The sequence below is a fragment of the Apaloderma vittatum genome, unplaced genomic scaffold (genome assembly GCF_000703405.1).
Source record: "Apaloderma vittatum isolate BGI_N311 unplaced genomic scaffold, ASM70340v1 scaffold8695, whole genome shotgun sequence".
NCBI classification, from domain to species: Eukaryota; Metazoa; Chordata; class Aves; order Trogoniformes; family Trogonidae; genus Apaloderma; species Apaloderma vittatum.
In genome coordinates this window covers 10,517-35,260 of record NW_009718736.1, presented here as the reverse complement: position 1 = coordinate 35,260, position 24,744 = coordinate 10,517, and the positions used below count along the sequence as shown (strand labels likewise).

General features: G+C 38.9%; 1 protein-coding gene across 1 annotated transcript in view; it reads left to right on the top strand.

Annotated features, from left to right (window-relative positions):
* Positions 1–3,209: 3,209 nt before the first annotated feature.
* The window catches only part of LOC104274658 (short transient receptor potential channel 3-like), a 31,430-nt gene continuing 9,895 nt past the window's right edge, over positions 3,210–24,744 (top strand). The window contains 5 exon segments of the mRNA XM_009870352.1: positions 3,210–3,977; positions 14,610–14,795; positions 20,559–20,723; positions 23,109–23,325; positions 24,623–24,744. The exon segment at positions 24,623–24,744 is cut by the window's right edge and continues 15 nt beyond it. Of these exon segments, the coding sequence (XP_009868654.1) occupies positions 3,237–3,977; positions 14,610–14,795; positions 20,559–20,723; positions 23,109–23,325; positions 24,623–24,744 (1,431 nt within the window). The 5' untranslated portion in view covers positions 3,210–3,236.

Genomic DNA, 24,744 nt, shown 5'->3' with positions numbered 1-24,744 from the left:
TCTATCTGCCAGCTTGTGATACTCATCATTAGGTCAGGATCTCACAAAGCGATGTGCTCCTTCAGGGGCTGTGGCCTGACTCATGTGCTGACATGGAGTTGTCCTGCCTTTGTATTATTCAGCGTGGCGCTGACTTAGGGTCCTATCATGTATTGGTGAATTGTTAAACATCTTGTGGTGCGTGAGTTATGTTCGTTTACGGCTGTCACTGGAAATTATTTAGAGTTTCCTGAAGTAGAAAGCAATGAACTAGTCTTAAGTTAGCAAATGACTGTTTTTTCAGAAGGTCTTGACAGTAGTTTAGTCATTAAAGTACCAAGCAGCTTTCGTTTTTATTTTGAGTAGATACTGCAGTCACTCCAAATATCATTTCTGTTAAGATTTATAGCTAATGATATATTTCTTATTGGGAAGATATTCTAATGCAACACCTTTGGAAGGATGTATCTCTTTTGACAGAAGTCAGATGAGTCACCTCAGTCAGACAGTGGGTTTTGAAACGAAGATTAAACAGAAAATAAATGTCATATTTCAAGATATTCTGAAAAATTAAACTGAATATATAGGGGGAAATGTATTGTTATGTATTTCATAAATGAGATTCAGGGCGGCAGGTTAAGGTCTTCTTAAATCAAGAAAGCCGTATCAGTCAATTTGTCCTCTGTCTTTTTTTTGATGTTTAATACTTAGACTTTTTTTTCTTCATAGCAGTGCAGTCAACAATGTCATTTCTGTAGCTGTATGTTTTTAGATGTGGAAGAATAGAAACATAACAAGATAGCAGACAATAAGATCTTGTTTTAAAGGTAACTATGAAAAGATAATATTTGGGAATAGGGTAGGAGCATACTGTGGCTGTTCACCACATGCAGTCTGAGCTCCAGTCGTTATATCTGAGTATTCCCAAAGGTGAAATATGCCTGAGCTTTAAGACAGTAAATCAATTCTCTGTTTAACAGACTCACACATCTTCTCTGTTCAACAGCTTTTTTTCATAGACATAAAGCAAGTGGTATAGAAGTGGAAAAAAATGCACCCTGTCATGTTTGACAAAGCAGTTATGGCACGTATTTCAAGAAGTAACTACCAGTTAGCATTGCTTATACTGCAGTGCCACCCAGGCCGTTTCTGGTAGTCTGGAAATACTGACCAGAGATGAAAAAGTAAAAAGATGAAATGCTTCATCCCAGGAGAGACCTACCCTTTGTAATGAGTATTACAATCTCTTCCCCACAATGAAACTGCCCGTTTGTGTTAACTGATAAGTTAAGAGCATGGACTAGCTTGTTTGATTATTTGTAGCTGTGATAAAGTGATTAAGATTTTGCTTTTCACTGAATTTATTACAACTGATGCAGATAGCTAGAAGGCCAGAAATGTTCTTATAACTTGAATGGAATTAGTTATGCCTGATGAAAACCGTTAAGGCTGGCACTGCTGCATGTGGGGAAATCCAGTGATGTCGACAGGCTTACTTTGTGCAGTGGTAATACAGCTAAGCTCATCGTTTAAAGATCTCACACACAAACAAAAAACCCTTCTGCGTATTTAAGGGGCTGTTGCCTGTCACAGAATTTGAACTTGCAGCAATTAGAAGATGCAGCTTTAGAAGCTGCCCATGCACGTTCCACTGTGTTCACTTAAATGCGTATTCTTTGTGGGTGCCAAAGGTGTGTGTGCCAATTTTCCCTTGGTTCTGTCCTTGCACAGGCTGGCAGGGTTTGCTTAAAAAGGGCTGTTTCATATTTTCTTTTGCTTTCAGCATTCATTAAGTGGCCCCACATCTTTCCTAATGCACATTACCTGGCTTTTGCACTGAGGGTGGAAGGATTAATTTCCTCTTCATTTTTTTTTGTCTGGCCTCTTACAGTTGTATCTGCATTTTTTTGCTTAAGTGAAGAAATTAATTTTCACAGTGTGTCTGTAGAATGGGAGCCAACTGTTCTTTTTCTATAAATGAAGAACAGAGGTGCACAGGACTTAAGGACCAAATCTGAAATTTATAAGGCCTGTTTGCCTCTTTAGCATATACATAGTGTTATATGTATTCAGAGCATACCCTCCATTAGCTCATATATTGTTTATCAGCTGCACCGGTGTCCCTGTGCCCATGAAATCAGCTGAAGTGATCTCTATGCTTGAGCTAATGGATTAGCTGATAGCAGCTGAAGGCTGTCTTTTCTCAATATTAAGCTGGACTAGAAAGGAAAGGGAGATTGCTGATGAATTTCATATTTATTTGCTGATGGTAGTGGAGGAAGGTTATGGTATCCCAAGTACCTTTTCAGGCCTTTGGCCGCTGCTCTGGGAGGCATAAATGCTTCTGTTCTTCCCCCAGATGTGAGCACTTTACCCTGATCCCATCTCTTCTGTTGTTTCAGACCCCACCAGGCATTTCTTTCCTGTTGTCTTCTCCAGCTAGCTAGCGTCTGCTCCTCAATCTCTCTTTTCTCTTTCTTTCTGCTTTTTAACCAGATGTTGAGGGGAGGTCACAGCCTCACTGATTCTCAGTTGCCTTTACTTAAACAACTGAGCTTTCGTACACCCAGATCTCCAGTACAGCTTGCCATTCCAATTTTCTTTTTCACTCAGTAGCTCATGGACTTTCTCATTTTTCTTGATTGCATTACAAGAGTGCATGAGGGCTTGTAAATATATATGCACACACACATATATGAGTAGAAGCTTTTAGATCTGGTTAACATTTCTAGTAGTAACACTGGAAGGCATGCCATCAGGCTTCATTGTGGATTGCTTGGCAAGAGAGCAGGAGGAAAACTTGTTTTCACCTCTCTTATGTGAACTATCATCCACTAAGTGTAAATAATGCCTTCCTTAGACCATGAGCTTGAATGCCTGTGCTGGATAGTATTAATTACTGCTTGTAGCAGTACAGTGGATGTATTTTCAGTTTATATATTTAGCCCGGTAAGTTGGGAGTGACTTCTGAAGACATGTCTTATATAATGTGAAAAAAAATAATTTTGACCGTGCTAACAAAACAATGGCCTGTGGCATTGAACCTGCAAGCGCCTTCAGGTGGCGGACAAGTCAGCCTGAAGGCAGAAATTATATAAAGGATAATTCTTGCTGATAGATGGGCAAATGACATGGGATGAAGTAAGTCGTCATTTTTGTAGACATAGAAGTGGAAGCTACAAATAAGCAAGCGAGCAATTCTGTTAGCTTTTTTTTCTCTCTTTAGGTACGTTGAAGAAAGTCCGTCTCTGAGACGTATGACTATGATGAGGGAAAAGGGAAGGCGACAGGCCGTTCGAGGCCCAGCATTCATGTTCAACAACAGGGGCACCAGCCTGACGGCTGAGGAAGAGCGCTTTCTAGATGCAGCAGAGTATGGGAACATACCTGTCGTGCGCAAAATGCTGGAAGAGTCGAAAACACTGAATGTCAACTGTGTTGACTACATGGGCCAAAACGCCTTGCAGCTTGCTGTAGGGAATGAACATTTGGAAGTGACAGAACTTCTGTTAAAAAAAGAGAACTTGGCACGGATTGGAGATGCCCTGCTGCTCGCAATCAGCAAGGGCTACATTAGGATAGTGGAAGCAATTTTGAATCATCCTGGGTTTTCGGTAAATAAGCGACTGACTCTGAGCCCTTGTGAGCAGGAGCTCCAGGATGACGATTTTTACTCTTATGATGAAGACGGTACCCGCTTTTCTCCAGATATCACTCCCATCATTTTAGCTGCACACTGCCAAAAATACGAAGTTGTGCACATGCTATTGATGAAAGGAGCGAGGATAGAAAGACCTCATGATTATTTCTGCAAATGTAATGACTGTACAGAGAAGCAAAAGCATGATTCTTTCAGTCACTCTAGGTCAAGAATAAACGCATACAAAGGACTGGCTAGTCCGGCTTATCTGTCCCTCTCCAGTGAAGATCCAGTACTCACTGCTCTAGAACTCAGCAATGAACTTGCCAAATTGGCCAATATTGAAAAAGAATTCAAGGTAAGGATGTTTTGGTGTTTTTTTCTGTTACTGTTTTTTGAGTTTCTCCTATTTCGTGATGTCTATAGATGCTTGAAATTATTTCTTGTGTAGTTTATGCTTTCAATTGCTAATGCTTTCATAATATTTATTGTCATTTATGCTCTTGATTTTGAATTTTCAATACATAAGCCTTTAAAAAAGAATTTTTAATGAAATGAAATTGCTTTTGCACCTATTTGTGCAAGAGAAAATTGTTAAAAGGGACAGTATTTATTCTGATAACCTTGTGACAGATGGAAAACGACTTTGTTTGCTCTAGTAGATGAGGATAGCTTTTAATTACAAAAGCTGAGTGTGTAAGTGCAGAAAACAGCTATGTTATGCTTTTCTTGAGCATACTACAGCATTGACCTTATCCCTCTTTATAATTTGTACTAATTTTGAATGACATTTCCAAATTGTTTAGACTACAGAACGGGGTATTTTTTTGATGCACCTTTTAGAAATGTCACTTGTTTAAAACCAGCTGTTAGACTGATGACAGATATAACTCCTATTATCTGTTTGTTAGCTGTGTCTGGTTGAGTACGTCAGTGCACTTCTATACATTTTAAATTCTCTATCAGACAATTAATGACTTTGTTAACTGTTGCCTGGTGCTTTTTAAAGTACAGTAAGAGTTTGCTCACCCCTTTCTCCCCCAACCAAACCCCACAACAAAATCAGACCTCCAGTCAACTGCGCATAATGAAAAAACACTTGGCTTGAGGAATGACAGGTTGTTCTCAGGGAGTAGTGATATTAACGGTGAAGTATCTGGTTTTAACAAAAAATTTAATGGGATTCTGCAGGGTCAGTATTGTTTAATATACACAGAATCACACAGATCCGAAAGAGGCAAAAGATGCATTAACCTTTTCAAACAACAGCAAACATTGCTAAACCCTGGGAAGCACTCAGAAGAAATATACAACAGCTTGGGGAAATATAGGCAGAAATTAATCCAATGAACTTTACCAGAAGAGGAAGATCCAGTTTTAGACTCCTAGAAAAGAATAGCTCGAGATATAGCTGAGTCAGTTAAAATATAGTTGAAAAATAATGATTCAGTTTTGAGAAGGATTTGTGTATTATACTGTGCCCTAATAAAGCATGAAAGTCAGCTTAAACCTTTATTTTCCTTTGTTTACTCAAGGAACCCACTCATACCATGCTGTGTATTGTGTAATTTGGCAAATTGGTTGAGTACTTCCTGAATGTATTTATTTGGGAGTATAGGAAAAATGTCAGATTTTTTTTTCCTTCTGATGTTAAAGTACTGAACTGGAAAAGCTCTTTGTGGACATAACTGAAGAATTAGAGTATTTTATCATATGCACAGAGCCTGTTGGCTTGTGTGCTTCACATAATGAATTACAGTTATGTGCCTCATTTAGAGTCTGTTACAGAGGGTTATATCTTCAATATGTATAATTCAGTCCTGTTTACCATTGATTGCTTTTCAATTAGGGCAACAACCTGAGAGCCACAGGGTCTCCAGAACCGTGTGCCCCAGATGAAGCTTGACAGGTTTTCTGAGTAGCGTTAAGGTGGTTCTGGATGCAAACCTTCTTCTTTCTTCTCTTCTGCTTTTTTCTCCTGTAGTTTCTTAGAGAGACCTTGTCTTTTGGGTTGGCACCTCAGAAACTCAACTTTGTGTGATGCTGCATATAAATTTTGTAATTATACCTGTGTTCAGAAACATGGGTGGGCTTAGGGACATTGTTACACGGCTCCCTAGCAAGTCAAAATACAGCCTCTGCCACCAAAAGCTAAATTAAGGCAAGCTGTATTATGTTTTTGTAAGGGGAGGATGTGGATAATTAGAACCAAATAAAAAAATTTAGTATAAATATAAATCTGTGGGAAGCTCTTGTATTGTAGGTACTCATACCAAGAACATAAATTTCACCAGAAAAAAAAAAAAAAGCTTGAAATTTTGGAAGAGAAAAAGCAGTGTTTGTTGGTTTGGTTTTTTTTACTTGGACTTGTACTTTCAAACCAGAAGTTTAAGCAAGTAGTTCAGTTTCTAAAATGTTAAATTATCAAAGAAGAAAATATTCTAGTTTTCACTTCTTTCTTTTTCCTTTTCTTATCTGTTTAGCTTTTGGTTATTTTAGGATGCCTAGGAACTCAAGAAATCCATTTTTTTCACAGATTTCAATTTTGTTGGGTAGCACTTAAACAGCTGCTAACCTTGCCAAGTGTATAAGATAATTCTTCTTTGGGACCTACAGTAGATACTATTCCTGGCTTCTTGCTGGCTTGGAAATTCCAACTTCTCATCAACATCAAAACATTTCAGTGAAATAATTATTCTCTTCATTGACCTTACATCTGTCTCTTTCCTTCTGATTCTTACACGTTCTTTCTCTTTCTACCAAGGCTGGTAGGTGTGTTGCTTGTTTTCCTCTGGTGTCACTGATGGGCTGCTCTTCCCGGGGAGAAAGGGTAATGGAAGAGGGAGGGAGGGAGGAGGAAGAAGAGGCAAGGAATTTTTTAGCATCACCATTAAACAAAGTCCTCGAAGTTCTGTAATTGCAAGGCTGGTAAGAAGACTCTTTTCCAGTGGGGCTGTGGGCAGGTCTCTTGGGGCTGCTCGTGGCAGGGCTGTAGGACGAGAGGCCACGCTGAGAGCTGTAAAGGCAGATCAAGGAGAGAGCAAGCAGCACTTGTGTGTCTTACAGAAGCCCGTTGTCAGAGCTTGACACATCTGATCTAAGTCCAATTCCTAACTCTCTATTCCGTGCTTTCTTTTCTATAGGTATGTCATCTGAATGTGTTTTGCTAATAACTGTGGACTTTGTCACACTCCGAAGGTGAAGGTTTCTGATCCTACGTTGTCTCTTGCTATGAGGCAAAATGACTGATGCGCTTGCTGTTAGGATCAGCACTGGAAATGCTTGAGTATTCCAATCAGATTCAAGCTATAGCTCAACACTGAGCAGAATTGTTTTGCGGTAAAGAAAAATGGACAAAATAGTTCATCTCCCACAAAAAAAAAAAGACAAATCTGTTTCAAAGGTTTTTTAGTTAAGATTTATTTTTAGTATCTGTGGTACATCAAGGCCCATAGAATTTCTTGTGCATGCTTGCAGTGACAAACACTGCCTGGATGTGGACCACTTATACAGAGAACACTTTTGTAGGTGTTTTTTTCCACAGAGAAAGAATATAGGGTGAACCTGTTTAGAAATGCCTGAGGGCAAAGCTTCCAAGTAAATGCTTATTTTTTGTGTGTGCAACGTCCAGTCTGTCTCTAACGCTTACCCTTTACACTAATAAGTTCTAGTGCTGATGGGGAAACCAGAGTTCATGCAAGTATATTACAAATGTGGGAAGCTGGCTTAGGACATTCATTCATGACAGTCAGTTTCCTATGAATGTTAAAAAAAACCCCTTAATAGTTACACTGGGTTTTAATATTTTAGTTTTCTCTTGAGAAATAAGGAAAGGATATTCAAAGAAACCAGTGAACTTTTGTTTTTCCTGGAAGATGCAACACACATAGACAAAAATAAGTAAAGAAATAGAGTAAAAATAGATGAGGAAACGGGAGCTTTGAAGACCATTTCACTCTACTTCCTTTGTCCTCAGGCTTCTATACTTCCTAATCCTTTGTGAAATCCTGGTTCCAAGCTCCTGTTGCTTATTTTGCTCTTCTTTGTCTGTTTTATTGCAGTTTCTTATTGACACTGTCACTCATTTTTGTTCTTTTCATCCATTCGTCTTCTTGCCCTGTTTTCTTCTAGTCACTTCCATCTTTGGATTTCCTTTTTTCTCATCCCTCTTCTCAGCGCTTGCCTCCTGATTTTGTGTGGTGTTTTAGTTTGTTTTTTTCCCCTCTCTCCCTCTCTTCTTCCCTTCAGGTTCTTTATTGCTTTTTCTGATCCTGGCAAAACGTGGCTGACTTGTCTGGCCATGCTGGAGACTCTTCTTTAGGTCTGGAAGCCAGCTAAGGGAACTGCAGATGTGACAAGTGCCAGGCTATCAAAGAAGCAAGACGTCGTTTTAGTGACCATTATAGCAGCATGTCACCTGTGGCTAGGCTGGGAACTACGATATTTCGTTTACCTTCCTCCGTGATCCTAGTTCTCATTCAAGGGGTTGACAGCAGGATTTCAGATGATGTCAGAAATTTCATTTTTTTTCTGAGTCAGAGCTGCTACCAGTCCATCACTCTTCCATGCTTACTGCTATGGCACCAAAAGTTGATCTCTTAAGGCAGCTGATAAGATTCTCTCTTCTGAGGATTTTAGGGTTTTAGATATAATAGAGATAATTCAAGAAAAAGGAGCATTGTTGAAGAAGTTCTGTTTCTAAGGTGCAAAACCAGGATTCTGCTTCACTCTGGGCTTCTTCACCAATTTTGATATTCATAAAAGCTTTTATAATCTGTGTGCCTGGTCAGAGACTGTTTTCAAAGTGCATCGTATCTGTTGTTTCGGTTCCTTTCTTTTGAAAAGAACAAAACCTGTTAAGCTAGAAAAGGTTATGCATTGGTGTTCTCCTAGCATCTGTCTTTGAGTGGTTGAAGATCCCCGAGGTGTACCTGGTAGACTGGCTAGGGAAGCTCAGTCTGGAACTGTATCTTGTCTTAATCTAAAGAAGTGTTGATTACCACTGGAGAATCATGTTTTACAATCCCAGTAAAACAACAAACTACTTTGCAGTACAAATATTCCCAATTTTTATGTTTTTTTCTTCTGTTTCTAGAAGACCTTGGCCACTGTGACTGCTGTGGGTTACTAAAGTTAATTGATATTTACCCTCATCCTTGAGAACTTATAAACTGTTACTGCACAGTGATGGGAGAATTTCTAGTAGTCAGGACAGCTGATGGAACTTTTCTTTGGAGTCACCACAGAAAAAAACCCAACAGGACAAGGTAGCTCAAGAGCCACATGCTAGTGTCTGTACACCAGCGTTCAGCTAAATACTGTCCTGTGTAAGCAGCTCACAGAGGAAATTGTGCTAGTTGATATCAAGTTGGAATTTGGTCTGTCGTAGCAAGGATCAGAAATATCATAGTCCTACTTTACAGAGGATAAATCCCAGTTCCCAGTTTTGTTAAAAGCTCCTACTGAAACCGACGGAAGATGTGGACGTGCATTTAAAAGTGGAATCTGTATCTGTTCCAAGTAAATTTACATAGTGTTATCTCAGCTGAACTAACAAAGAGTGTTCAAGCTTGATCTACGTTTAGGTCCAACTTTTTAAAGGATGGGACCCAGGTCCGTAATCATTAGTGCAATTATGTGCTAGATTTGCGTATACAGTTCCTACTGTAACATATGCAAGCTGACTATGTGCGTGATCTCAAAATGGCCATTTAATATGTAATACTCAACATAAATCTATGATTGTGTATAATGTGTGTGAACTAGTTATGCGGTTGTTTATAGTCACAAACTGTGATACTCAGACAAACGCTGCTCTCCTAATATATACACTTTGTTTGACTGCATGTGATTACTCAGTATAAATTTATGATTTATTTTGTTCACGTGTTTCATTATTTGTGCAGGGATTGACGTGTTCTTGATAAAAATTCTAGATGAACTCACAAGGTAGTTTTTAATACTATGAGCGAGAACTGAGTATGCAGAATTGAGCAGGCTGAGATCCAGCTGGTGGTGTGTGCCAGGTTCCTCCAAAACTGCTCTTGAGACAGCACTGCAATTCCAGCCATCAACAGTTGTCCATTATGTGCAGTGTCAGCTACGCTATCAATGAAATGCAGAGTACAGGCTGGTATTTTTCATCTTACAAAAATGTCTGTGTAACTATTAAATACTTGGAGTGACAGATCATTCAGGATCTTACAGCTAGTATAATCAGCTGAGTTAAGCTGTAAAAATAACTGAAGAAGCACTTTGTTGATCAGGGAAGGAGAGTTCCCGTATTCTGATGGAGAACAGGCAAAGAACCCCACGGTATAAGCAGGGTCTGTTGGTGCTTTACTCTGATGTTCCCCTGAAGAGCAGCTTGACCTTAACAAACTGGCAAGTTGCAAGGTATGTAGGAGGGCTTTTCAAACCCGAACACTTCACTTGGAGTTCTGGAGCCTTGTTTGGGACAGGGAAGAGATGAGTGATCTGGTGGCTTCTTTTTTATCTTCCAAGAGTATGCAGACTGTGTAAATAACCACGCATTTTGGGGTTTGCTATTCACACAACACCCTAGAGTTAGAAGATTATTTGAGAATTGAGTCCCATGATTACAATGTGGGTAATGTTTGTCTATTTAATTCTGTAAAGCAATCAAATAGACTGAGATAAATTGGAGTTGCTAATAACATAAGTGAAGACCTGGAGAGGGAAATCTGATAAATTTTCCTAGGGTAAGATTTACTGCCTGAGTCAGATATTAAAAACGCACATATTGGTTTTCTGTTCTCCTAAAAACATTTGGATTTAATCCTTCCGTTTGACAAAATATAAACATGACATCTTGATTCTGGCAATAAGTATATAATAACATAAGTGAAGACCTGGAGAGGGAAATCTGATAAACTTTCCTAGGGGAAGATTTACTGCCTGAGTCAGATATTAAAAACGCACATATTGGTTTTCTGTTCTCCTAAAAACATTTGGATTTAATCCTTCCGTTTGACAAAATATTGCCAGAATCAAGATGTCATGTTTATAAGTATACCTTCTATATGCAAGTAATCTATCTGCCTATCAAGAAACAAGTAGCACTTAGTTTCTCTGTAGAAAAGTGGGTGATTCCTGTGTAGTAGGGAAATAGTCCATGCAAAGCAATCTGTCCCTTAGGACTCAGCAGGGCTATCTGCAGAGTGCACAGGTGTAGTTTTTGGGATGCTGGTTAATGCCGTGCGGCTGTGAGGGTGCCAGCTTTGCACCCCCTGGCAGGATCAGTCAGGAGGTCGGCGCTGTGATTGTAGGGTTGAGGCTTCATTGACGAGAGAACTGTGAAGTGAAGCAATCTGTTGACTTTTGAAACATCATTATTCATGCGATACTACTGCAACTGCAATTTGTCTGCCTTTTGCCAAAGCGAGGTGACTTGACACCATTTGTAGGCAGTATTTCACAACTGTAACTGTCTGTGAAAATGTGTTCTTCTTGCTTAGTTTGTACTAATTGAGAAAATTATGTTAATTGATCTTTTGTTGTAACCGTGTGTGTTGCTATAGCAGAAACCTGAGTGTTTAGATTTGATGAACCTGATGCTAGGCTATACTTGTGTACTCGGGAGTGAGAGAGTCTTGATTATAGCTGGAACACAAGCAAACAGATTTTTCTGACTTGTATTTTGGAACCTGGTAACATTTTTCTTTTTTTTTTTTAAGGTAAAAGACAATAGTTAAGTAGTAAAAAAATATTGTGCACCTTCACCAAGAGTAACTATTGTTATTTCCTAACTATTACAAGTCCACTATTTCTCCTTTTTCTTCACAGTTGGCAAAGGAATTAGAAAAGGCTTTAAGTGAAGACACTTTGTGCCCCTATTGATTCATGCAAAGGCAAAATTTGGTTTGTGATATGTCATAAATCACTGCCAATAATAACAAACAGTCTCAACTAACTTTAGCAAACCTTAATGAGATGTCAGCTTTGAGCATAGTATAGAAATAATTGTAAAACAAAGGCTTCTCTTGATTTTTTTTTTTTCTTTTTTGGTAAAGTTAAAAGTGCCTGCAAAGTCAGGTGAGAAAGAATGTAGTTTCCTTTTTAGTTTTCTAGTACTATTACTGAAGTTTCAGCTGGTGTTATCCTCTCATGCACTGCAAGTAGTGGATTTACAGCTGCATTATGATGTTAAAGAAATATTTTGTACTGGTCATATTCCTGTTGAATTAATTTTATGCTGTATCTGATGATGACTGTGGTTTTTGCTCAGCCCTCTTAGTAAATGCCTTTCCTTAGCTGTAGTGAAATGTGGAAGCAACTCTTGCTTGAAATTGAAAATTTAAGGGACAGTGTTCAAGTTCTCACAGGTACATAACTCTGTTGTGAAACTAATATAAACAGTGTTAAGAACATAATGAAGTGTAAACTGAAGGTATGGTATTGATTTTTTGCTTTACTGGAGTTGTCTTTAGTCTCTATTTTGTCTTCACTGAAGAAAATTTGTGTTTTCTTTTTACATTCCTAGCTCTTTGTGCTTTGCTTAATATCATTTACAAGCCTGACTTCTGGCAGTTTATTCTTATACTTCGTGGCCTATGCGATGAAGCCTTATGTCTTTACTAGACTGTCAAGAAAGACTGTGTTCCCCTTTGTCTTTAAGATTGCTATTCTAACCACTGTTGTGGAGTCTTCCGGTGCAAGATTTTTAGCTTTTAGAGTCTGATATCTAATCATTTCCACATCTTTTACTTAAAAGCCTTCTCTGTGTTTGGACCTCCGTGTGTCTAAGTGCATTTCGTTCCCCTGACTAGCTTTATTAGAAGACTTATTAGTCTCTTAGAAAATCCTAAATCTTAGTCATACACATGCTTGATTATCTTTTCACTGAATTTAATCACACATCCCAGTATTTTTATAATTGGGTCTTCTGTACTGTTCCCCTTGGTTACCAAAACCAAATCTAAAATAACCCGACATCCTATTGGTTCACTGACAACTGAATTAATTTGTTGTCTATGACCAAAGGAAGTAACTGAATCCTGTTTAGGTCTGATTAGGAGCAGCTGTTTTCAAGTCTGTATCTGAGATAATACAGTTCCTAGTAGTGTTTGTTTGTCTCCAATAGTGTTTCATTTTGATGCATATCAGAGTCTGATATGTAGGATTGATAGCTGATTCTTGCAAATATGCTATGCTGCTCTTTCACCCGCTTCCCAAAATAATTTGAAACTGAGATCAAGTTAGTTTCTCCATACCATTTTAAAGATGCCAAGCCGAAAATTTAACAAAACTGGCAGTACAAATTGGTAAAAATTACTTAGGCAAGAGAGGAAAAGTGAGTGTTTCAGGAAAAAAAGAGATTGAGAAAATTATGGGGGCTCAAGCAGTAAGGAAGCATTTTTGAGAAGGCAGGAACCACAAAGAAAAAAACATACCTGCATAAAAAAAGCAAAGTCTGAAGATTAATAGTAAACACAAAAATGGGGAGGCAGAGGACTTAGATGGGTCTTTTCATGGCGTAGTCCAGGGAAAAAAAAATTACAATTTTGAAATGGAGCCACAAATGTTTTCTCAGTAAAGAGAGGAGATCAGATAGATTGAAATCTTTGCTGTGTTGACATAAAGGAGCAGCTGATGAGTTTAAAGGTGGCACTGAAAAGATAGATATGACCTTGCTTATAGGAAGGCAGTGAAAGGAGGAAGGATGAAGAGAGTGAAACTCCATAGCAGCGTGCTGGACGTAAGGTGCGAACACAGCGAAAAGCAGGACCTGCACCCTAGATGCAGAAGTTAAATAGCTGCACAGGAAGGGTTACAGCACACAGGCGTAACTCATAGCATGGTCCTAAAGCGTTGGAGGCTTGAAGGAGGCTGAGGAAAGACAGAAAGAGTAAGGATCAGCCCAAAGTAGCTGGTTTTTCTGCATGGCACAGTAAGAATTCACATCTACAGTCAGTGCACTACAGGTCTGGAAATGGCCAGTGGTATTATGGAAAATGGAAGTAGTGAGGAGGAAGAGAAGAAATAGTTTATTGAAAGATTAGACTCTGAAAGGAATCTGGATAGGAGGAGGGGGTGTTGTTTTTAATAACTCAGAAACCAAATGTTTGCTTTGTATGTTTTCAGAAGGCAGAACTGTTGACTCCAGCAGTAATGGAAAGGAAAGCTGGTGGAGCGAGAGCAAACAAAAGGGTGATTAAATAAGTAATTTTGGGGAAGAGGAGTGGTTTGTGACAGATACAGACAAGGAAGTGAAGGAGGAAAGGTGGATAGAGCTCTTAAGGGTTGAGGTTTTCAGAAATATGTCTCTGGAGTTTAGCTGTGTTGTCACTGGGAAGGTCATCTTGTAGAGGATGATTCAGGACCCCAGTGTCTTTGAGCTACATATCCTTAGGAAAAGCTGGTGTTTTGGGGTGTTCTTGGGGTGTTTGGAGTCCAAGTTCATACCGCAGTTATTCTATGCACTTTGTAACATTATTGGGGGTGAAGCAGTTGCAAGTGGGAAAGAGGATGGAAAAAAAGGGAGGAACGCGGAGTACATGAGAATAAAGAATAAGCAGACATTTTAGCAGTGTAGAAACAACGGAAATATATTTGTAGCCTGGAAGGCAACTGTATATTCATTATTTCATTAACTGCCTGTGAATTTTTTGCAAGGGTGAGGTTAGTATCTCAGGAGTTCTGGTCCTAATTTGTTCATGTAGTTCTTACTTGTCCATTCAACTTCCCCTTGCTGTCCATCTGGATTATTTTCATCATACTTATATGTAATGTTCACATGCTCTGTTAAACAACTGTCATCATCTTCTGTTCAGCTGGCTACCTTGTGTCAGAGAAGAAATGATACCACTATATGAAAATTCTGTAATTTCTGATATGCTCCTAACTTGACATAGCATGTGAAAGTCAAACAAGATTAATTTTTAGTAACTTGTACAGGTTCTTTTTTCCTTGCCATTGACTCTGAAGTTGTGTTTGTCATGGGCCATTTTCTCTAACTCTTCCGTTTCAGAACGACTATCGCAAGCTGTCTATGCAGTGCAAGGATTTTGTGGTTGGTGTTCTTGATCTCTGCCGAGACTCGGAGGAAGTGGAGGCCATCCTGAACGGGGATTTAAACTCTGAGCCAGTGGAGGCGCAGAGGCACAGAGCATCACTGAGCCGGGTGAAGCTGGCCATTAAGTATGAAGTCAAAAAGGTAACTCCTCATAGCCAGTGCTGTCGGACGGTGTCACAGGAACATGGTGTCGTCTCACTATTCCACCCACGTTATGAAACTGCTGTCAGATGTGTTACTGAGACACAATGTGTGTCATCAAGATTCTCACAAGGCAGAAGAGGGATGTCTGTAATGAGGGAGTTTAGTTTAATCTCCTTTCCGCAGTCAGGAATTGGCAGGAGAGTTTAATGGCATACATCAGCTGTGCTAGCAAGGCTATAGACAGTTGGTCAGATCTTTTTCCTGATTTAGCCAAAAGAAGAGATTTCAGTGAAGCTGGATTATTACTCAGCAAAAGTAAGGGTGTATCTTCCTGACAGTCTGCCTAATAATATCTAATATGAAAAGAAGGCTGTATTAGTGAAAGTAGTGTTTTCAACCAATGAAAATAATTGGTTTGGCATTATTTATTTTTATTACTTTTGCTTCCTACCTGAAGTTATTTAATCAGTTGAGTAAATTCCATGAAGTCAGTCTTGCAGCTTTGTACTAGTGTTCCTAACAACACTAAATCTCTTTTTTTTTGAAAAAAAGAGAAGGGTCTTTCTGTGACTACTTTGAAAAAGGAAAAGACAACATCTAAGGTGCCATTAAGTGTATTAATTTTTAATTTATTTTTAAGTATGAAGGTAAATCAAAGAGCTGATCTGCAAACGTATGGGTTGTAATGAGAAATTCTACATGATTTACTCTGTGTGTTCCTTGAAAAATATTTTAAAATTCAATCCTGGACAAGTATGGAATATATTTGTGGCTAGTTAATCAGTTCATTTCAGTTCTCCGTCTTTGCACCTGTATTTTTTTTATTTGTAAAGTGTGATGTGTTTTCAGTTGATGCCTCTCTCCAAGACATTTATAACAGTTATTTTGTGAATGAATGTTCCGTGCTGAAAAACAGAGCTGTGTATTGCACACAGGACAATATGCACATCCATTTTTTGTAGCAGTTTGCTGTATACAGCTATGTTGTTCTTGTCAAAATCCTGCTACCCTAGCACACAAAATAGTTAATATTGTGTCCTGCTGTGAGAGGACTCAAGGAATACAGCCATGCCTATGTATTATTTACGGCTGCCTATTTATGTGGACAGCTTCACTTCCAATCTTAGCAGCCATTATGGTTTCATCATCTCTGCAAGAAGTCTTCTGTCCTTCAGAATAAATAACACTCTGTTCTGTGGCCACCTGCGGAGCCAATCTGCCATTTAAATTGAATTGTAAGCAACCTGGCAGAACAACTGGGAGATGTTGGTGTTTATCGTGGTTAATAAAAGTTGTAAATGCGGATCCCAAACGGCAGATCGTTATTTTCAGCGTAGAACTGGTCTACAGTAAATAAATGCGTATTAATTACCAAAATTCAAGGTAAATATATACGAGTATTAAATTAATTAAAAAGAATGGAACTGGGAAAGGATCAAAGTACATAGAATTGTTATTTTATCTAAATTACACGAATTCTTTATGTAAGGATTGAGCCAGACTATGTCTCTGCCATGGTGGCCCTTTGCTGCTGACATTGGCTGGGGCCAGGAATACAACTGATAGAAGTGGCGGATACTAGTGATATTCTGACTTTCGAATGGATTCAGATGTGGGAACTCCACACGGGATACTTTCAACCCTGTAACTGTAGGAAGAAGACAAAGATGTGGCTTATATTACTTTGCTTTCAATATTTCTAGATGTGCTTCTGGGTCAGCTACATTAAGGTCAGTCCACCGTGGCAAACAGTACAGACAAACAGAACTGCCGGTCTGTGCAATGGTTAATGAGCTGTATTCCGTTTAAACAGAATGTGATTTTGAAGCTGAGTTTCAGACTGAAACTGCAACCCCAGTAGTGAAAGACTAAGGGAATTTAAAAAAAAAAAACACACACAAAAAAAACCAAGAAAAACTAGTTAGAAGGTGTAGTCTTTCTCTGCATGCTGAGTTGCTGCTGCACTAGTGCTTTTAGTATTGAATCTTAACTCTGTCTTTAAATTGCCAGCAAAAGTCCAGAGAAGTTGCTGACACCGTGCCAAGTTCTACAGTTCTTGCTGAGATAAAAATCAGAATGGAATTTCCAAGTGAAATCAATAAAGAGTTTGAGTAAAGTCAGAGGATTTAGTTTTCAAACACTGAAGTTTAAAATCAAGAGATAAGAAAGAGTATGAAAAATTTTCTCTGTGTGTTTGAGTATCAGAGTCGGGAAGGATCTGTCCCTTTTATGTGTTAGCATGTTAGGAATACATAACATTACAATCACTCCTAGTCATACAGAAAAAATATTTACATACTGATGACTTGGATGTGGTCATGAAGCTTAATGCATCTGAAGTGTTATGGTGAATCATGTCTGGAAAAGCAGCTAAATTAACATCAGGATATTTTAATGAGCAGATATTGTCCTCGTGCATTTTTCTTGTTCACTGGGGTTTCGACTGGATCCTAAAATATTAGGTATATGTGCTAAGATCAACATGTAATTAAAAGTAAGAACCTGTATGGAAAGTGGAGCGAGAGAAGTGCAGAAGGAGCAAGATTGTGAGAAGATGTGATTGGTGAAATATGATGTGAATCCGTTCTGGAAGGGGATGAAGCTGGTGGGGGGCGGATGTACGGTGGGGAAGAAAACACAGACGCGTTGCACTTGCTGCATATAATCCCAACAAAATAATGAATTCGAGTATTTCAACAAGGCTGGAGAGAAGGATGAATTTCAGAGCTTTTATGGATGGGAGAAATGACGCGAGTTGGTCTGAGAGCTTTTAAGTGTTGCACGTGGTGCGGTTGCCAACAGTTAAATCAATTGCTAAAATCTTCTCAAGAGCCCTTAGACTTAGTGCCGGAGAAGAACTTGCTGTAACCATTGGCATTGTATTCACTAATTCTTCCTTTTTCTGGGGGAAATACTAGCACAGGGAGGTCTTCTCTTAGGGTCAGATGGAGATGTTGACAGACCAGGAGGAATAAACCAGCACAGAGCTCCGCACCAGATGCAAGAGGGCCCCTGGGCTTGTGCATTGCCCAGGGCAAACTCCCTTAAAGCTCTTCTGCTATTTCTTCCCCTTCCCTCTGGTAATGGGGAACGCTAAGGGTGTTTCTTCTCTTCTCCACTTCCCTACAGTTTTAAGCCTGCATTTTACAAATGTCTTTGTGATTTGAAATAACTATTTTTCTGTCTTTGGTGACAGTCTGCCGCAAGCTTCTTCTCTTGATGTCCTGAGTTGAGAATGGAGTTTATTTTAGCAGAAGAGACTGAGGACATGCATTAGAATGCGCAAGCACACAGACAAGTCTTTTTTTTTTTTTATTTCTTTTTATTTTCCTCCGAGTGGTCCAGGCTAGCAGTATTAATGGTGCATAAGCTTAAAAGGTGACAGCGTAATAAAAAGAATGCAGACATAGTTGAAGTTGACATTAATGTCTTAGGAGAGTTTTAAAATGTTTTTATTTCTGTTAGCCCTTCTGCCATATGTGCAAACTGCATTAATATGTGATTTAACTGATTAGTGAATAACACACCAAAATACTTTGGGACTTCTGTTTTAGAGTAAAGTAGATTAAAAATAAGAAGATTGCTTCTCTTTTAAAAGTTTGTGCAACAGCTTCAGATGCTTCCTCTTGAGAGTGTTAAGGTTCCCTGTTTTCATTGCCAATGATTTAATTTGATTTTTTTTTTAACAAAGTCTGCCCTATTGTATTACTTTATGCCCTTTTTAATGGGATTTGGAGCATTAATGGAGTTTTACAGGCACGACCTGGCAAACAGCGTATATAGTACATTATGATCTCAACAGAGTACAAAGGATGTTAAAATGGATATTCAAGGCTTACACTATGTTTTTTGTAATTTTTTTATAAAGTGTAAGCAACTCAGATCACATCTCACTCTTAATCCATCATGGATTATCAGATTTATCAGAATTGTTTTCAAATCCTTTTTGTGAAACTGCCTAGCATTCTTCATTCTGATGTACTCGTTATTGTAGAGCAACGTGACAAGTATATTGCCAGATTTCTGCCACTTACTCGTGTGCTTAGCTCACGTGCCACGTGCTTCTGTGCTGTGGCAGTCTCACACGACATGGTCTAAAAGTAATAGTGGTAATGAAGAGTATATGATAACACTTTAGAAATGGACTTAACCAGAAACATCAATATAATGGGCAAAGATCATAGGAAGCTGTAGAATTCTTCCCTCCCACCGCTTATATTTCGTTCGTGGCAGCACCCAGCACGGGCTGCACACTCCTGGTGGCACGACGTGATCCTGAAGGAGTGGCTGGACAGCCTCGTCTGTCCGCGCTGCCTCGTCCTCAAGAAATACAAGTGCTTTGGAAATAGAGCAATACATACTCATCCTTCAGCAAACACGACCAGAAGTGATTTTAGTGAAATAAAACTCAAAGCATATCTAAACAAATGCAGTTGTTGGCAACAACTTGCTTTAATTAATTTGGAAATCGTTCCCTTTCTCTGTGAATATACTGAAGTCCTACTGAAACTATGAAAATAGCATTTGCCTGTATTTGCTGCATAGCAGAAAGGTGAAAATTGATTGTTTTACTTGGAGGTTTTTCTAGTGAGTACTAGATCCTTAGTAGGCGTTAGATTAGTATCTTAACATTTTGATCTCTGTTTTAATTTTGGGACACTTAAGGAAGAATTTGTGAAAGGTACAGGTGAAAGAGACTTACTCCAAAAGCAAGTTTGTGTTGTAATAACTGTCTGAGGAGAAGTGGAGCATTAATCCTAAGCCTGTTTTTCCACTTGTCTGATTGTTTCTTCATGAGTCGGTTTTGAGAAATTCACTTGATGCTCTATTTCTTTGTCTTGATGTTTGTCTGGCTTCCTCCCCCCTGCTTTAAAGCAGTTGGTTACAAATTCCTTGATGATGTCTTGGCTCTCCTTAGTTAAGGTCAATTGAAATTTTACTCTTCAGCAGGCAACAGTGTGAGGTTAAAAGAGAATATGTTCAAAATGGGCTTTCCACGTGTCCATGTCTGGGTACAATAAAGTATAAACATTTGGTATTTGGGTTGAATGTTCCATAAGTGGCCCGAATTGAATTTGAATTGAAATTGAGCGCTGGCTGTGTCTGCTTAGACTGCTTGGCAATCAGGACATTCTTGTTTAAATGCCTGGCTATGTCAACCTCTGGGCATTTTATCAGAGACTGTATTTATTCAGCTATTTGTATACGTGGACTCTTGTGGTTTTCTCTATTATATTTGACACCTTTTAGTCCTTTTGCTATAGAAATAAATGAGCAAATACTTAAAATTGATAAAGTGAATTGAATGGCAATGTTGTTGGAGGAGTTCTGTGAAGAGCATGTGCAGGAAGGGGAAAGGCTAACGGTGGATTACGGTCAGACTAGAATTTTCAGTCTTTGCAGAAATTGTGCTTGTACCTCGGATCAGTTTGATTTGCTGAGAAATTGTTGGAAGTTAGGACTGAGGTTCAACTCTGACAGGATCCAGTCAGGTATGCAGAGCTGTTCCAATAATGTGTAAAATGCTTCTGTCAGCAGTGGCTGATGCATACGTGCAACTCTGCCCCTAAAATGCTGCTTTAAATCACCTCAGCAGTTTCTTCTTCATTTATTAACCTTTATTTTAAAGGAAGGGAGGAAAAAAAACATGTTTAAGGTCCAAATTAATACCAGATATTTAGGGTGATCATGATTATATATGTAGCAGTTATGTAACTCTTGTTACAGATTATGACATTCTTCCTTTCTTTTCCTTTGCAGTTTGTGGCCCATCCAAACTGTCAGCAACAGCTACTGACTATCTGGTACGAAAATCTCTCAGGATTACGGGAGCAGACCATAGCTATCAAGTGTCTGGTTGTGCTGGTTGTGGCATTGGGCCTTCCATTTCTGGCCATTGGTTATTGGATTGCACCATGTAGCAGGGTACTGAATTTTATAAATTACATACCTCATGCTGTTCTGGGAGCTGTTTTCTCAACTTCTAGCATTCAAAATACAATATTGTACCTCTAATTCTGCCAATTGCAAATTTTAACTAATTAATGATATTTTTGTAATCTCTAGTTGTGAGCTGAAATATTTTATCTGTTATATTTGCACAGTAAAGATGGGACAACAGTGATGAAGCATGAAAATAAATCGCTAAGTTTAAAGAAAGGAAAAAAAAACCTTTGTCCAAGAGTTTGGTTTTATTAAAATTCCTTGGATCATGCTTACCTCACAATCTCTGCTATGTGGTTGTATATTTGTCTTATTAACATGGATTTTTTTTTTTGCAAGTCTCCACTCAGATTCTGTATTAGGGCTCCTCTGATGGCATCTTAAGATCTAATGCTGTTTCCATATAAACCATTAGCAGAACATCTGTTGACTTCACTGATGCAGAACTTTAAGTAAAATATTTGTTATTCCTGCCCCAGGAGGTCTGTTTACCAGGTGAACCATAGAGCAGAAATTAAATTAAATGCAGTATTCAACCATGTGGTAGGCTATACTAATAAAAGAGTGCAACCGTCAACTATTGAACTCTAAAATTATATGAAAATATCTGGGTGCTTCCAGCTTTCCTGATGAACTCACGATGAAAATAACAGCAGTTTCTTTGAAATCCTTACAGACTGTAGCATGCGAATTGTCTGTAAGTGAAGAGTATTGATAGACCTTTGGTCAATCAAAAGAAGGAAGATTTCTGTTACATTAACTTTTTTTAAGCAAAACAAAATTCAGCACAGATGCTGAATGTAGTATTTCAATTTTATTTCCCTAACAAGTGTACAGTGAAGAAATGTGAGTTTCACTCATATTTTGCTCTTCTAGTTTACCTCAGAAAGGATATGACTTTGCTAATCTACATATTTCAAGGCATCTTCTCTGGATGAAGTATTTGTTTACTTGAAATATAACCCTTTATGAAAATAGTCCAACTGTTACTCTCATTATTCTCTGAAATGTCACTTTCCCTGAATGTCTGCAGTGAAGATATTCCTCACTCACAACTTGATAGCATCGAAACATATTAATACATTTTTAGCTTGTGTCTAATATGGAAAAAGTGACTTTTGTCCTTGAGCTTTAATTCCCAGTACCAGAAATACCTGACATGTTTCCTAGTGCTCATGTCAAATAAAAGTACTGTACAATCAGATCAGTAGTTTGATACTGTAATTCCAAAATGCTTTCTGAAGGTCAGGAGCAGGAAGGGAGCCTCAGATGGTTTGCACAGGTAGTAAATGCCATTTAGAGCTGGTTTGCTTAGTTCATTGTAGATGGCCCAGTTTCAGGAAAGCCATCCCTTGAAATCAGAAAGCTGCATCCCAGTCAGATGAACTTTTTTTTTTTTTTTCATGATGCTGGTAACCCAACTCTTCACAGGAGATTTTTGAATATTGTGTAATGTTGGTGATGTGCGTGATAGCTGATCACGTGAGAACTGTGTATTAACACGAACTAAGGTTGGGCCTCATTTGTGGAGCAAGATATTATTCTGTTGTACCGAAGGAGACAGGAGACCTTTAGCCTTAGAGGTGTGCAGCAGCTGAGAAGGCTGACCAGCATCTACCTTGTCACACCTTGGGGTGCACCTCGCTCCTGGTGCAGATGGGCGGTCTCTGGTGTTGCTGTTTTGTCCTGCTGCCAGGTGCAGATATGAATGAAATGAGATGAATTCATCTGAAGATACTAATAATTCTCATCTTGTCCTCTTTAGTCCTTTGTGATGGAACAGACATAATTTTTGGTAGACACAGGTGATTTAGTAGACACAGCTCTGAACATACTTTCTGTGGGTGGAACATGGTGTGCAGAATTGACAATACAAGTCTATAATTTTTCCAGGAGCTATAGCTATAAACAAGCCTATAGTATGTTCTTGTTGGTAAGGAAAGCATTTTGCTACTCAGAGATTTTATTTATATATTTATTAATGTATTTATTTATTTATGAATGTTCCATGGACCTGCTTCTGCCCTGCGTTGGTGTTTTTGGGCATTAGATCAAACTCTTTCTGGTCACTGTCACGGTAGGTTTGTAATTCCTTGGAGTGTTTCACCTCAAACATTGCCATCTAGAGTTTGTGGAATAACATCAACACTCACCGACAGTGCAACATAGTCCGTGAGGCTGCCTTTGGGAGACTTTTGTCTGAAATGGTAAAGTGTCACAGTTGAGCACAGTTGGAAGAGTTATCCTTTAAAAATGAGGTTTCATATTGTCCTGAGCTCTCAGTGCCTGTTTGTTACTGGAATGCCTGATCAAAGATTGTTGTTTCTTTGAGAAAACTGACCGGCTGCTTTCATTCTGCCTTTGCAGCTTGGAAGAATTCTTCGAAGCCCCTTTATGAAATTTGTGGCGCATGCCGCATCCTTCATTATTTTCTTAGGCCTGCTGGTGTTCAATGCTTCAGACAGATTTGAAGGTATAACAACGTTACCGAATGTCACCGTCACGGATTACCCTAAGCAGATCTTTAGGGTGAAGACCACCCAGTTCACCTGGACAGAAATGCTGATCATGGTGTGGGTACTTGGTAGGTATAGTCCCCCTTCATCTTTACATCAACTGTTTTACTGCGGATAGAAATTCTAAGAGAAAGGTCCTGCACCTTTGCTCCAGCTGCTGGGCGGTTGGAATAAACCCTTGGAGCAGATACCAGTGCATCAGTGGTGGTGAGAGCATCAGAGCATCTCTGTGCTGCCTCCTCTTGCAGCACAGGGTAAAATTTTGTTTGCTGATTTGCCACACTGTTTGCTCGTTCTGGCATTTTGAAGACGAACACGGATTTGCTGAAGAGAACACCACAGAAATCATACGTTACTGAAGTGCTTTACTTAAATATTATCAGGAAGCCTCTGCTGCCGTACGTGCCAGAGAGTCAGGAGTTTCTGATGCTCAGCGTTACTAGTATAACATCAGTGCTTATGTGGCATTGCTGCCGAGGTGGCATTTGGGGAAATCACAGTTTCTACTCGTGTCAAGGGACTAATGAGTCAGTTCTCATTAATCAGCATGGGGTTTTTGTTGTTTGTTTGGTTTTTTTGCCTCGCAAAACCTGATCAGCTGTCAGCCTGTTTGTAACTCTGTATGGCAGAAAATGCTGTCTTCTAGCATCTCATCAGTCAGGTGCTTTACCTAGCAAAATGCCAGTTAGCCTCATGATAATGTAGCGTTCTCAGCGTTTATAGGTGGCTGGTTGGATTTTTTTCCTAAAAATTTTTTTGGAGTAACAAAAAGTCTAAATGCTCAACTGTGTCTTTAGGTTATGATGAGGCTGTGATCTCTATTAATTCTGTGTAAATTAATTTCTGAGGAGAAGCTTGAGTAAGAAAACTGCATTACACATAGCCAAGTTCCTCTTTCTCTGCTGACGTATATATAGTATAATGGTGCCATTTATATTTTGTCATCTGTGCAGTTCAGTAGTTGTGCTCCTCCATAAAAATTAATCCTTCTGATTCAGAGTGTTTTATAAATGCAAATGGTAAGGAAGTAAGAGGAGTTATTTTTCCACATGTAACATTTTTCTGTCAAGTATGGCATGCTCTTACGTTGTTAGGCCATAATATTTCACTTTGAAGTCATGGCTCTACACTGAGCTTTATCCCTACATGTCAATAAATTCATTGCCATTTGGTCAACGCTGTTGAAACCAAGATAGCCTTACTCAAGGTATATGGTGATGCCATGACACTGCAAATAAGTGTGTTTTTTGTTTTTCTTTTTCGTCCACTGGTACCACGTGGATTTATGAAAAATTGGGAGAATGCAGAGAGTGTAAATGAAAAGAGTTTGGCAAAGGTTGCTATGGGGTTTTTTTTATGTTGCAGGTATGATGTGGTCAGAATGCAAAGAGCTGTGGCTGGAAGGACCCAGGGAATATATTTTGCAGTTATGGAATGTTTTGGATTTTGGGATGCTGTCCATTTTCATTGCTGCTTTCACAGCAAGG